The sequence below is a fragment of the Erithacus rubecula genome (assembly GCF_903797595.1).
Source record: "Erithacus rubecula genome assembly, chromosome: 1".
In the NCBI taxonomy this organism is placed as follows: domain Eukaryota; kingdom Metazoa; phylum Chordata; class Aves; order Passeriformes; family Muscicapidae; genus Erithacus; species Erithacus rubecula.
This window is the reverse complement of record NC_136658.1, coordinates 109,125,503-109,139,856: the sequence shown is the minus strand read 5'-3', so window position 1 is coordinate 109,139,856 and position 14,354 is coordinate 109,125,503. Positions and strand designations below refer to the sequence as shown.

Genomic DNA, 14,354 nt, shown 5'->3' with positions numbered 1-14,354 from the left:
TTACCAAACCCAAGTTTTTATTCTTTTTTCTTTGACAACATTCTGCTCTCCCCGAGGGGAAATCTTGAGACACAAAATGAATGTGTGAATCCATATTCCAGCACTCCATCATAAGCAGACTGAACCTGACAGGTATAGCCTAGGGAGGAAAGAGAAGCTTTCATAAAGCTTAAACAGCACAGCCTGAAATGCTCAGGAAATAAGATAACTTGAAAAAGCTTTTTAAAATATACAGGGGGAAAAAAAGTAATATAGATACCTTTTTATTGATAGGAAAAAAAAAGGTGTTTTTTAAATGAACACTAGAATCTTCTTTAAAGTGCTATTTAGAGTTGAAACATGGAATTATTAACCAGGCTTTAAATAAAGGCACAAAGCAAAACTGGATGTTGGTGGATGTATTGATTTCTGGTTGTTGGTAACTTATGCTTTTGTCAAAGGTGTTTATCCCTTCAGAATCCCATTCTCTGTTATTGGCCAAGTTTATGTCTTGGCTCAGGCTCCAGGGAGAAAAAAAATCTATTCCCATTTTCCATGTCAGAGCTAAGAGCACACGTGAAGGTTTTGTACTTACCTCATGATTAGGTCTGTATATAAAAAATATCTTGGAAATACCAAGGGATGTTTTAAACCAAAAATTTTAGAGAAAATGCCTTCAGATAAATATGGCTGTATGAATTTTCATGGGAGAATCCACATGACTGTCCAGATGTTGGTAAAAACCATTAGGTTTGCAGTGTTCCTGTACCTGGTCACTTCCCTGGTGCTTGAGGATGTGCTGCCTCAGATGGCTGAGTGCAGCTGGATTTATTCTCTGGCTTTAATATTCTAGATTTTTACCTGTGAAAGCCTTCAGCATGATTTCTTTAGTTCTATTTCAGTAACACACACAAGTATGAATAATTTTACATAAGAAATGTTAGTTTTCCCATACCCTTTAAATATCTTAATCCACCTTGAGATGCTTTCTCTGGGGGATGCAGAATAATTTTCATGGAGTGACCATTCCTAAGCTGGGAATTTCCACTAATGTAACCACTCTGGTACTCTGCTATTGTGAATTTTTTGTCTGCCCTGGTGTTTGCCACCTGTCACTTGGTAGAGTGATCTAAATCAGTTCTTTTTCATGGAAATTCAGGAGGCTGTATTTTGGACAAACTGAGTTAAAGTGGGAAATTCCATCTTCTAGTGTTGCCAAAGCAGAAAATGAATCTTTTAACCAGAATGAGGTCTGGATATTCTCCTTAGCCCTCCTTTCATTGCTAATATATTTCTAGGAACATTGTTATTGTGTCTTTTTTATGGCATTGTCCAAATTAACTACAGGCTGGGCTTTGACCCTTATAATTTTGTCCCTGAAAAACTTCCCTATATTCTTCCTGAGTCATAGGAGGGGAGGCACAGCAGGGAGCTGAAGAAATGAAATGTTGCAGTGTAGCTCCTGCCCCTGTACTGCTGGGAACCTGATTACACACACACACATCACTCATTGTGATAATTACATCCAGGGACACACAGAGTGATGCAGCTGGACCTAAACCAGAGGCTCTTATATGGGAAAAGTGTTGGAGCCCTGAAACCTGGGAAGTTTTGAAATTTCTGTGTTTTCTGACACTGATCCCCTGCAGAACACTCTTTGGATCTAAGGCCTTGGAGAGGCTTCCAAATTTGAGTAATAATATTAGAACCACTGGTGTGTAGTTAAATAGAACTGTGTAATTTCCCATGGTGAAGTATTTTGAATTTGGGGTTTTAGAATATAGTAATAAGTATGGGACAAGATGGAGGTTCTTGGGCATTGTCTCTTTTTTCCTTTGCTCCTTCATCATGATTTCAGGTGATAGTCTTTGGTTAGATAGAAAGTACTGCAGTGTTTAGTTATTGGGTCAAAAGTATACATAATATAAATGTTAGCTTTTAATTAGATAGGCTTTAGAAGACCTTGTAACTGGCTAAATTCAGCTCCATGTTCTCTCACTTTTGGCTTAATAACTAAAAGTGCTGAAAAACACTGTACTATAAATAAGATTTAATAAACAACCAAGTCTGAACAAGAAATCCATCTCGAGCATTCAATCCTGACTCTAAATAAAAACAAAAAAGAAAAAACCAGACTCAAAACTCACCACTTCCAGAAAAGAGCTCCAGGATCCCAGAGTCCAACCTTGGAATCATTCCTGGTTCACTGGCAGTGTCTCACAGCAGCATTGCATGAGGGTCAATGGATTATCCAATGTACTGAGGAGATATCATGTGTAATTACCAGGAATTCCAAGGGGAAAATGCATGTTCAATGTGTTCTAACCCCTTTATTTGTGTTTTTTTTTTGTCCTTTCTAACAGAGACAAGGAACCGGGGCTACAAATGGCAAAGACAAGACGTCTGGTGAGAATGGTAAGGGTTGGTTTTATTTCTGGATGAGAACACTGAGTAAAATGGAGCCAAAATACTTTTTACTGTAATGACAGATCCTATAGGGAAGGCTTTGGTGTCATAATTTACCTTTTGATTGTTTTTGAGAAACTGGAAGGGCTTCAGTGGGTTTGTTTTCTGTTTATTTGTATGTTTAAACCCTTTGCTAGAGTCTCTTTTCTGTGTGTGTGCTGTGTAAAACAAAACAGAAAGCAGAAATTGGCCTGAAACAAGATTAAATATGTGTGAAAATGACACCAAAACAAGGTGAGGTATTAAGAGCTGCTCCATGAATGAGGAGGGTGAAGAGAAATAAAGTGTCAAAGGATTTGCTCATAGTTTCTATAATCTGATTAATCCTACCTAATTTTAGTCCCAGAACTAAGATACCAAAGTTAAAATCTATTTGTTTAGAGCCCCTTTGAGTGTTGCTAGAGAGAAGCTGTGGATGGAGCAGCTCTCATAGAAGGACCAGATGGCAAAGAGGCTCCAAATTTCATCACAGAGTGAGTCTGGACTCATCTCCACTCCTCCAAGGAGCTCCATGGGGCTTTTTTACACATTACCAAAGGGGCTGGCAGAGACAAATTTCAGCCCTTCAAGTGGAACAAACAATTCTAATTTAAAAATGTGGATTTTTTTTTTACCCCCCCAGAAGATAGCAAAACTGAATTTTCAGGAATAGTAATTGTTGGGGGTTTTAACAGCTGAAATCTCATTTTATTTCTTATAGGTGCAGAAATGCTTTACACACAAGTGATACTTGATTAAAAGCCAGTTACCATTAGAAAACATTTTTCAAAGGAGAATATTAAAAAATATTTTACATTTTTTTAATATACCCAGCTGAAAAAGAAGCAGCACCAGAAAGAGGATTGAACTATAAAATGTGCTCTCTGCTTCTGTTTGCTCATCCAGTTCTAATTGAAAGAACGTGTTCTATGTCCATCCCATCCCCTGAAAAGCAGGAAAGATCCAAATCCCTTCTCTGAAAAGCCAAGGCTTTTCCAATGGTCATTTGAGCAGTTATTTTGGGTATGTGTTTTGACCTTTTAAGTGTTGGTCAGAGTAGAATTTTGGGCCCTTTGAGGCAGCACATCCTAAAGCATTAAGAACCTTCTTTATGGATAGTTTTCCTATTACAGGGAGGTGACTTTCCCATAAGGGCTGTTTGCATAATGCTTCAGTAAATGAAATCCATAGATGATGCTCCCACTATGATAAAACACAAATTGGAGTGGAAAAAAAAAAAAAACCCAAATAAATATTTTGGCTTGTTATCGTGTCTTGAATTAGTGGGAACAAATGTACCCTGACAGCAAAGCAATTTGCATTTTCAAGTTAACAGGAAAGGAAAGCAAGCAAAATTATGTCAGCCATTTGGGCAGCATGGGAAGCATGTTTTTTCTCTTTTCTGTTTGAGCACATTATGAACTCAGCTCATTTGCCTTGAATTTCTTTCCCAAATAATTTTTTTTTTCCGAAATAAAACCGTCCTGTTGTCATGTTTAGCTTAGATTTACTGATTCTGCAGCTTTTTTAAAAGCAATTTTTTTTTTCTTAGTAGGGATTTTGAGTGAGCAAGGGCTGCATCATTAATTCAAAAATATATATGGTTCTAGTTGTAGCATAATTTGATGTATAACATACATATACAGAGGCACAGTTAATCTTAGGCAAATAGATACCAATTATTTTTTGTAATGAAATTACAGCAGAAAAACTGTCACCTCCATGAAACACAGGAGCAGCAGGGGAGATGGAATAGAGTCCTCTGATCTCCCCAGCCCACATGCTTGCATAAAAATAAAGCAGAATCAGAACTTTGAACCTGAGATTGAATGCTAAATCAAAGAAGCAGAAATGTGTTAACTCTTTGTCTTTATTAGCTCTGTGTGGTTAGCACTCAAGCAATGATTTATTGCTCTGAAAATTGGGGTGTGCTGTAAACCTGCATGCACAATATAAATCCTCTGTTCCATGTTTTTCTGGCCAGAAGTCTGCAATATGTCCATGTCTTAAATGTTATTAGCCTCTTCTTCATGTGTTTGTTTCCCTGTCAAAAGGAAACTTTCCCTCTTGTTTCCCTCTTGTTGAAAAGGAGGCAGGGTGGAGAAACAAAAAAAGTCTTTCATCTAATAACAAAAGAAAAGGAAAAAAAAGTCATTCTCTGGCAATTTCTGCAAAGGCAAACTGGTCTGGTTGCTGTCTTTGCTCTTGTTTACAGATCAGGAAAAGCTGCTGAAAACTGGCTCAGACAACAAATAAAGATGCTTGGCTTTTCTCAGGGTTTGATTCACACAGTGAGATACTGTGGGGTCGAGCTTTGTTCATGCATTGCAGTAGAAAATGAATTTTGAGCTCGCCTCTAGGTTAGGTTGAAGCTGAAGAAAATGAAATAATGACCATGGCAATCAGCAGTGTCCCTCTTTGAAGACATGTATGGCCTTGCTGTCACCGAGCAGCACCCAGGGAAACGCAGTCTCTGAGGATTCCTTTTATAGCAGGCATGGTTTGGGCAGACACAAATGCATGTTCTTGTTTGACCTTCCTTGGGCAGGAGCAGTGTCTCCTTAATTGTGTTTAGTTCCTAACCCGGAGCAGCTCAGCAAAGCTCCCTCCATCAGCTCTGCTGCACACACAGCATGGTGAGGGTGGCAGGAGCACAGAGGGACATCCTGGTGCCACCTCCCTGCTGCCACAGCACAGGTGGAATATTCTGGAACATCCCCAGGGAGGAGACTCCAGCCCCTCTCTGGGCTCTGCTCAGGGCTGGTCCCTGCCCAGGGCAGAAGTTGTGCCTCCTGTGCAGGGGAATTGCTGGGCTCAGCCCCTGCCCGTGGCTCTGGGGCCATTGCTGGGCCCTGGAGCAGAGCCTGGGGCTGCTCTGCCCTCCCTGCACACAGGGACAGACAGACAGACAGACAGACAGGCACAGGCAGGCCCAGGCAGGGCTGAGCCCTCTCTCTGTCTCTCTCCAGGCTGAGCAGCCCCAGCTCCCTCAGCCTTTCCTGGGCAGGGAGATGCTCCAGGCCCTTGCTCAGCCCCAGCAGCTCCTGTCCCTGCTGTGCTGAGCAGCCAGAGCTGGGCTCAGCAGCCAGAGGAGCCTCCAGGGCTGGGCACAGGGCAGGGTCACCCCTGCCTGGGGGGTCTCACCCCAATGCCCCCAGGGCACCCCTGGACACTCTGCTGGCTCAGGAATAGCTCAGTGTCCCCCAGGATTCCCACATCCTTGTCCAGCAGGTCACCCCCAGCCTGTGCTGGTGCCTGGGGTTATTTATTCTCAGCTGCAGGACCCTGTATTTGCCCTGGTTGGATTTCAGACAATTCTCTGCCCATCTCTCCAGCCTGTTGAGATCCCTCATTGTCAAGCTTGCTGAGGAGGCTTCTGCCCTTCATCCACTGATGAACAAAGTAAATATCTGGCCCATTATTGAACCCATAACCTCACTGGGACCTTGGGGGTTCTCAGTCTACCTGAAAGCCAAGAGATGCTTGTCTGTGAAAATGCAAAGGTAACTTGGAAACCTGTTACATAACCCTGTTCTCTGAGGTAGAAAATGCAAAGGGAAGGCAGCACTACTATCCCACACAGCTCAGTGTGGGATAAGAAGCTGTAATTTCCTTTATGCTCACCTGGTTTGATTAGTTGGGACAATCATATGTGCAAATGCAAATATGAAAACAGAATGTTCCCCCCAACTATTCTTAGTGAATAAGTGATTCTTCTCTGTGACCTTGGCAATGTCACAAAGTTCCTTTATAGGTTAACACTTGTCACTTCTTGTTCTGCTTCACATTGCCCTGTATTGTTTTTTTTTTTTTTTTCTTGTGGTGTAATTTGCAAGCTGCTCTCATGCAATCTACTCTTTAATAGCCCAGCACAACTGCCAGGGAAACAATTGCATCAGAACCAATTATTTCTATCTTCAAATTTAGAATCGCTCTTTTTCCTATTAATAGCTCTTGCCTTTTCTTCTCAAAGCACATAAAGCATGTGATTATTAATTGGTATTAATAATTTTTCTTGGAAGATGAGATTTATCATTCAGTAACATGAATATTTATGATAACAAAGTAAGTGTTTTCATGGGATGAATTCTATGCCTTCCTGGCTTTGAGTGAAATGAAAATGAGTAGGTTTTGCATGAACTGAGATGTCATGGCAAGATGGTCAGTTGTATTTTGAGTTTCATCTCATTCCAAAACACTTGTCAGTGTATGAGCTCTGCTTTGGGGCATTCAGAAAATTATGCACGAATAAATATTGTGTTTCATCCTGTCCATGGGATGCCTCTGTGTAAAAGATGAAGATACTGCAGAGTTAATAAAGTAAATTCTTATATTTTACATCTAAAATGGAGTCACTTCAGTCTGAATGCCTCTAGAAAACATTAAGGGTAAGGGTAAATAATTGCAAAGCAATTCTCTGTGGGGGAATAGAGATCTCTCTCTCTAGTAAAGTTTTCATGGTGTAGGGATAGGCATCTTACAGTGTTATCAACAGTCCATTCACCCACTCCCTCTACTCAAGAAATTTGGGAAATTCTGCTCACTGCATTCAGGAATAAAACAAAAAAATCCTGCCAGATCCAACAGAGTGAATAATAATCTTCATAGTTATTTATGTAGAGTGCTTAGCTTAATAAAGCTTCAATTCCTGGCTAGAGGCCAGGATCATTATTGTAGTATGGGCTAATATAAATATCTCTTTAAGAACTCAAAATTAATTTTCCACTAATATTCTCCAATGACTACGTAAAAAATGTGCTGGTTTTGGGAACAGCCCTACAAATAAACTTACTGGTGGAAAAAACGATTCTGAGGAGGGAGGGGGAACACAGGAGGGTAACTTGTATAAATATTCAAAGGACCTCATGGAACATGGTTTGCTGTATCTTCCTCTGCCTGGAGGTCACATTTTTAGTCCAAGGAAAGGACAGAGCCTGAACTGCTGCATTGCAATGCTCATGCATTTTCTTTCCCACAAAACATTGCTTGTGTGGCAAGAGATGAATCTTCAGTATTGCAAGCAAGTGCTGAATCAATGTAAAAAAAAACCCCACCCAACCCTTTTAAACTGCTGCTCTCTGATATTTCACCCCCAGAGCACTAATCAGGAGTTAGGGTGGGGAGTATTGGATGGAGGTAATTAATATTGAGTTCTCCTGGGTGATGGGTTGAGAGCTGGCAGGGAAATTAGCTTGTTGTCTCTTTTCACTGTGCTGTTCTAAAATTCTCTCATCTCTTTTAAGTGGTGCTTCAGATACGATCTCCCAGTAATGCAGTTATTCTACTTTCAGCCTACATCCAAAGCCAAATTCTGCCCTATTTCATCCAGTCTAGCCATCACTAGTGGGGATTTGGGAAGTGAAATAAGAATGATTTGTTGTACCTCATCCCACATCTCTTAAAAATAAAAAGTCTGTGCCTCAGCAACATTCCCAGACGTGTCTGCAACCACCAAATACCATAACACCTTCACAGAGCCTAAACCCAGAAGTGTCTGAACCCTCAGCATGGTTACATAAGTTGTGTTTGGTCATGTACAGATCACTCAGGCTCAGAGAGAGGTGTAAAAACCCTGTGAGAACTCAACACTCTGCTCTGTAGCTGAGGGTGGATCAGATGAGAGGTGAAAATTCCCAAGTGAACAGTTCTAGCTGAATCCCATCTCAAGGCATGGTAAAAAACACTGCAGGAAACTGCTGAGTTTCAGTTCAGGCATTTCCCTGGGGACAGCTGCACATAAAGTTTGCCCAGAACCAAAGCAAAGATGTGTCAAGTCCTGTCCTGCCTGTTCTCTTCCTTTGCCCATTGTGTGTTTATCATGGAATGTGTCCATCCCTGAAGGGCTCAGTCAAAGGCAGGTTGAGCTTTTAACAACAAGGCTCTGGGATTGCTCACAGATCTTCCCTGGAGAGGATGCTGAGAGGAAGAGAAGGGAATTGTACATCAACTTTATTTCCTCCCCTAGGTGAATTTTCATTTCTGGAGGCCAGGGATGAGCATCAGTCCTTTCCAGAGGGACACCATGTTTATTTATTTGGGGTGATGAAGGCAGTGAAGGATTGTTCACAAAAAGTCTCTGATCAACAATTTTTGTTTATCCAGCAACAAAACTTGTAAAGTGATGATTTTTACGTGTGTTTGAGATAATGTGGGCACCTGCTGCACTGAAACTTCACCTCCACCCACAAGTGCCTGTCCATGTGCAGTGACCATCTGGCTTCATGGAGAGGAGCCCCTGGGGGAGTTTGATCAATGTGTGTCATCTAAACTGAAGGAATACTTCTCAAAGATATACTATTTTTATTTTTCTGTTATCTGTCAAGTTTGACACTGTGCATTACAGCTGCACCTCATCTGGTAACGAGGAGCTTTCATTTTTTTTTAAAGTTTAAGCAGACATATCTTAAGAAAAAAAAAAGATTGTATTAATTTCATCAATTAACAGCAGTGCTCTTGTAGTTTGGCTTGTGTCCTGGCTCTGGAATTCCCCACAAGTTTTCATTTTGTGTATAATTTATAACCACTCTTATGACTCCCAAATAAGTCCATCTTCCCACACAAAGAATACAGCACTATCCACATGAAGGATATCTGTCAGTATGTTGCTATATAATGTTAATTAAGCAGCTTTTTCTGGCATGTTTTGGGTTTCTTTTTTTTTTTTTTCTTTTTTTAATGCAGAAGTCCCACAAGGAAAAGAAAATATAGAGCAGAACAGCAGAAGCATAGAATAAAAAACTTCAGTTTTTTAAACCTGCTTTTTAATGATTTTAAAATGGGAAATTATTACAAAATATAAAGCTTCTATTAACAGGTACCTTTGACATGGACAATCTTCCCACTTAATACTTGTGCTACCAATGACTCTGTCTAGGTACTTATATGGTCCTCACCACCATAGTTACTGAGAGTCTTCCAAGTATTTAAAAATAGAGATAACAATAACAATTCTTGCCCTGGTCCACCTCTTTCTTTCCAGCCTGCCAGGAGAACAACTTGATTAATTTATGGGATCTTTGTTTTGCACACAGTGCCTGCACACAGCTTGGGAACCTTGTGTGCCTGCCTGGATGAGATGTTCTCAAACCCAGTGCATCCAAAAATCCGGCTGCATTTCTAAAAATGTGAGAGATGAACACATGTATGGGAGTTATATATATTTCTATATGGTCCCTCACAGTCTGCTCCTTTGCAGGAGGTAAAAGTCAGTAGAACTGCAGCATTCCTGCAGCACTGAGATCAGGAGCCCAAGGAAATCATCATGAGGTGCCTCATTCAAAAGGGCATTTGAACACCTGAAAGGTGGGGGTAGCCCAGCTCCTTCCTGAGAATCTGTCTGGAAAATCAGCCAAGGTCATTGGGGGGAAAAAAAAAAAGTCAGTGATTAGAAATGAAGAAGAAATTAGATTAAGCAAAAATAAATAAAGCTGTGGTGATGCTGGTGGGTTTTGCCTTTTGGATGAGTCATAAATATGCTGGAGTTCCCATCAAGTGTTAACGAGGAAAGAGAATTGAAATGATGCCTTTGACAAGTGCCATATTTCTTCTGGAAATCAGTCTGTAATTATCAGTGAGCTGCCTGACTGTGCACCAGGGAGAAGGAGCCTTTTTTCTGTGACTGGCATGTAACTGGCTGGTTTCCACAAATGTGCATTGCCTGGAAAATGTGGTTTTTTGGGAGCAGGAGCCTTTGGTTCTGCCTTGGTGCTGGTGCTGACCCAGAGGGAGGACACAGCTCAAACCAGCCCCTCAATAATCTTGGTAACACCAGTAAAGTTTCCTCTGAAATGAATCTGCCCCTGCATCATTGAGGGGGTTTGGAGTCCATGGGATGTGGGAGCTGGAATATTTACATTGGGAATCTGTGGAGCTGGGCTGGCTGGCACAACTTGGAGATTCATCTCTCCATGTTCCCCAGCACTAACAAGAGATGATTAAAAGCCTACAAGAGGTGCATATAGCTGAGCAGCATTTTTTTTTTTTTTTTAATTTAGTGGAAGTGAAAAATGAAAGAGGAACACAATCAATGCCCAACAGTGGTTACCAGGATTTACTGTTGTGGAAACATCACTTTTCTTTTTGACTATACACACATGACTGTACACAGATCTGCTTTACTTCACACCACAGGCTTCTGTTTTCTTCTGACTTGGGTTTGTAAATGAGATGAAAATACTTTCCTGCTTAAGAGCTCCTCCCTTAGCAATGGGTAAATGATTAATCATATTTTTTTTTTCTGAAGGTTTTTAAGATTTTAATTTGTAGCACACAGCTGTCTTCAGGCACTTAGCTCGATGCTCCAAAATTAGCTTGTAATTTGGTGTTATCAGGCTCCCTTGTGTAAGCAGGCACCAGAATTCAGAACAGCAGGAGTGTTATAGACATGATGAAAATGTGATCCTTTGCTGAACTGGGAGCAGAACCAAAAGCAGGAAGGAATTAGATGCTGCATCAGGAACCAGCACAACACTTCATCTTCAGTCCCTGTGCTCAGAATATTTCAGAACCTCATATAAAATGCTTTGGTTGCTTGTCCAAGGGAGGAGAGGGGTATCTCAGTCACCCCAAAAGTGTGTTTTGGGTGCTTGTGCCTCTCTCTGTAAGTTTGGGGTGAAATTCTTCATGTCTGGCTCTTTGGGTGCACACCCATGTGAGAGACCTAAAGCTCTGTTTGTAATCAACAGAGAAAAATGTATTTTTTGGTGACTTTTTTTGTGTTTATCAGAATGACCTCCTCTGGAGAACCTGGTGTTCACAGAACTTGATTTGATTTAGGCTTCTAATTCACTTAGCTCTCTCAAGACTGAGGAATTTGTGGGTAATACTAACATTACAAAATAATAAAAATAATATAATAAATAGAAGAGTTATTTTGTCTATCTCTGGAGTTAAGTGGATGCTCAGCAGGGTATTTCAGAATGTCTGGTTTGTACCTGGACATTAAATATTTTTCCTTAAATTCATCTCAAACCACTCCATCCTTATTCAGATTTGACTTATCCTGACCACCTTGTGCCAGCTCTCACAGTCCTTTTCTTGTGGAAATATGGATGTGAAAACATCCAAATATTTTCTGACTTGAGGATTTTGTTAGCTAGGATACTGGATTTGATGGAAGCATTTGCTTTAGAGAAGCACTCTTGGTATTGGTTCATTTTTCCCCCAGCCCACATTCATTATGAATAGGAAAGACTGAGAAAAATACATATTTTCCAAGGAGGAATTTCCAAGAACAGAAGAAAGTTGGATAGCACCGGATATGGAAAAGGCATTTTGAAAGTCACAGTGGAAAAAAAAAAAAAATAGGGCAGGGTGCTCTGGCAGCTCCTAGGAGATGGTGTGGGTATTCCAGAGCAGGAAACCAGCTCTCAGCATTTCTCCAGGGTCTCACAGTGACATTATTTAATCACTGTTGATGAATGAGTTCTCTAACTGTATTTTGAGTATCTCATCTTTCATTCTAATTTATACCTAAAACCCCCTGAGACTGCTGGTTGACTCTAGGTGGAGAAAGCATTAATTATTCCTTAGGTTTTAGTGAAACACTGGCACTCCACAGTGACCAATTTACTACTCCTCTAAAAGCTGCCAATAAAAGATGGACGTGTACAAATATATTCATTAGCACAAACTAATTAAAACCAGGCTAATAGCCAGGAGCACAAAACGTCACTGCAGGATTTTGGAATTCATTATGTGCCTGTGCTAATCCAACAGTTGTTATCACTGCAGCTCCTAATCTGAGTTAAAGATCTCATACTAATGGTCACCTAAAATTTAGTTTATAGTGCCCACAGACATTGCAGAGAATTTCTGACCCAGGTGTCTGACAGGGAACAGGGATTGCCCATGGAGAAAATTCTGGGCTACGGGAATTAGCTGTGGAGAAAATTCTGAGCAACATCCTTTGTTGAACCAGACAGAAGGGTGACAGAACTGAGAATAATTAAGCCTGAATAATTGTTTATTATGGCCTTTGATTTCAGAGCTGAATGTTGGTTATCAGGTGTGGCACCTTTGAGGGAAGATGTGGATACAACTCTTGAGTGTTCCAGACCTCCAGTTGCATTTGGGTCCCATCCTGAGGAATGGTGGGAGCACATAAACCCCCCATCCTGGCTTTTCTAGGTTCACAGAGCAGAGGTGAGGGTCAGACAATCTCCTTTTTCACCTCTCAGGGGACAGAACCCATCAAGGGAAGGACATTGAGACACAGCTGAGCTGGATCCAAGGCTGTTGGGTGTCCTGAAGCAGCCACCCCTGGGTCTGTCAGTCAGCAGAATAATTACTAGCAGAAAATGTGTGTTTTAATCTCACCTAATGATTGTATTCATCAAGCAGACTGCTGTATTTGTCACTGGCAGAAATTTCTTGGTGACCTTTCCAATGAATCTGTTCACAACAAAACTCCATGTTCTCTGGTGAGAGCTCTGTGTCTCATGTGAGCTCTGCCTCTGGCAGGCAAAGATGTGGAGAAACTGGAGGAAAAACACTACTGGCTTATTTTAGCCAAGGTAAGAAGACAAATGGAAGATGTGGAGGTTTGGACCTTTGCTGTCCAAGGGTGATGGATGCTGTCAGCAGAGGGCAAGACATTGGTTTTGCCAATCAATCATTCTCTGCATCAGCATCACTTGGTCTCATCTCAGACAAACTTCTTTGGCCTAAACTCTCTCCTCTGTCAAATTAAAGAGAAAGAAATAGCTTTTCTAGACCCCAGGGGGAAGAAGTTTGGAGATTAATGATCCATAAACAGTAGTGTGTATTCCTGTGCCATTTGCCCAGCAGGGCAGGTGTGGGAGGGTTGGTGGACATTGTCTGCTCTCACTGCTGGACCTCTTTGAAGCTTTTACAGAGCTGTGCCAGAGAAGTGTGTCACAATTCTTGTTTAAGTATTTATGGTTTTCACAGCAGGGACCACAGAAATAAAAAGCAAAAGACTTAAGTCATGAGGTGGAATCCTCTGGAGGTTCCTCAGCTCAGAACCATTCCATTATGGAAGAACATCAAAAAGAAAATGTAATTTTTGGCAAATCCCCCCATTCCTCCCCATGCCATGGGCAAACCTTGGGAACAACACAGTCTAGCAGCAGAGTTAGTGTAGATTTTTGGTCTCTGTTCATCATCTTAAGAAGATTACTGCAGCTAACATTAGCATTTTTGCTATTACATGGTGGACTGGCTGAAGTCCAAACTGAGCTGGAATTAGAATGCTTACTTCTTTTCTTTTATTAATTCTTTTTCTTCTTGCAGTAGAAGATGATGGACACAAAAAAAGCCAGTGAAGAAAACTGCATCAAGGGACATCTGTGCTTTGTAGTTTCTCCCCATACAACTGTTTGTGTGAGCTTTTGATTCCAGCTCAGTTTGGTTCAAAATTTCAAGTTTAAATTAAATTAAATATAAGCACATCCAAAACTGTATTTTAGTGTGGGTACTATGTGAGACCCCTAAGAATTTACTGTTTTCTTCTCTGAACTATAAACATACCCAAATTGAAACTTGGCATGAAAAGGTTTTTTTAACTATCATAAATTTAACCCTTCTTTTGAGTTTCCCAGAACTCTTTGGACATCACAGTAAGTTTCTGTGCCTGTAGGTAGTTTTCTGCAGGATTCTGTAGTACTGTGGTGCATATTTGGGGCTGAATTTCTTGAGTGAATTTGAGTAGAAACCAACAATTAAGCTCAGCTGAGTTAGAGAGCAGCTGCCTCTGTTCTGCTGAGTATTTGTGGGGGTTCTGCCTGGCAGCAAAAGGCTGAGTTTATTTTTTTATTTCAGTGTAATTGCTGAGATAGGGAGTGATGCAGCCCAGAGCCTCCTTTCCCAGTGTCAGGGATACCTTTTGTTGTTGTAAGTGATGCTGTCTGAATGTGACAAAACACTTGATAAGCTTGGCCAAGCATGCCAGAAAACAAAACAGAAGCAAT

General features: G+C 40.9%; 1 protein-coding gene across 1 annotated transcript in view; it reads left to right on the top strand.

The window, feature by feature from the left end:
- PCP4 (Purkinje cell protein 4) overlaps positions 1-14,354 on the top strand; it is a 46,646-nt gene that overhangs the window by 15,605 nt on the left and 16,687 nt on the right. Inside the window, exon 2 of the mRNA XM_079313110.1 lies at positions 2,343-2,394. Within this exon, the coding sequence (XP_079169236.1) occupies positions 2,343-2,394 (52 nt within the window). The remainder of the gene's footprint in view (positions 1-2,342; positions 2,395-14,354) is intronic.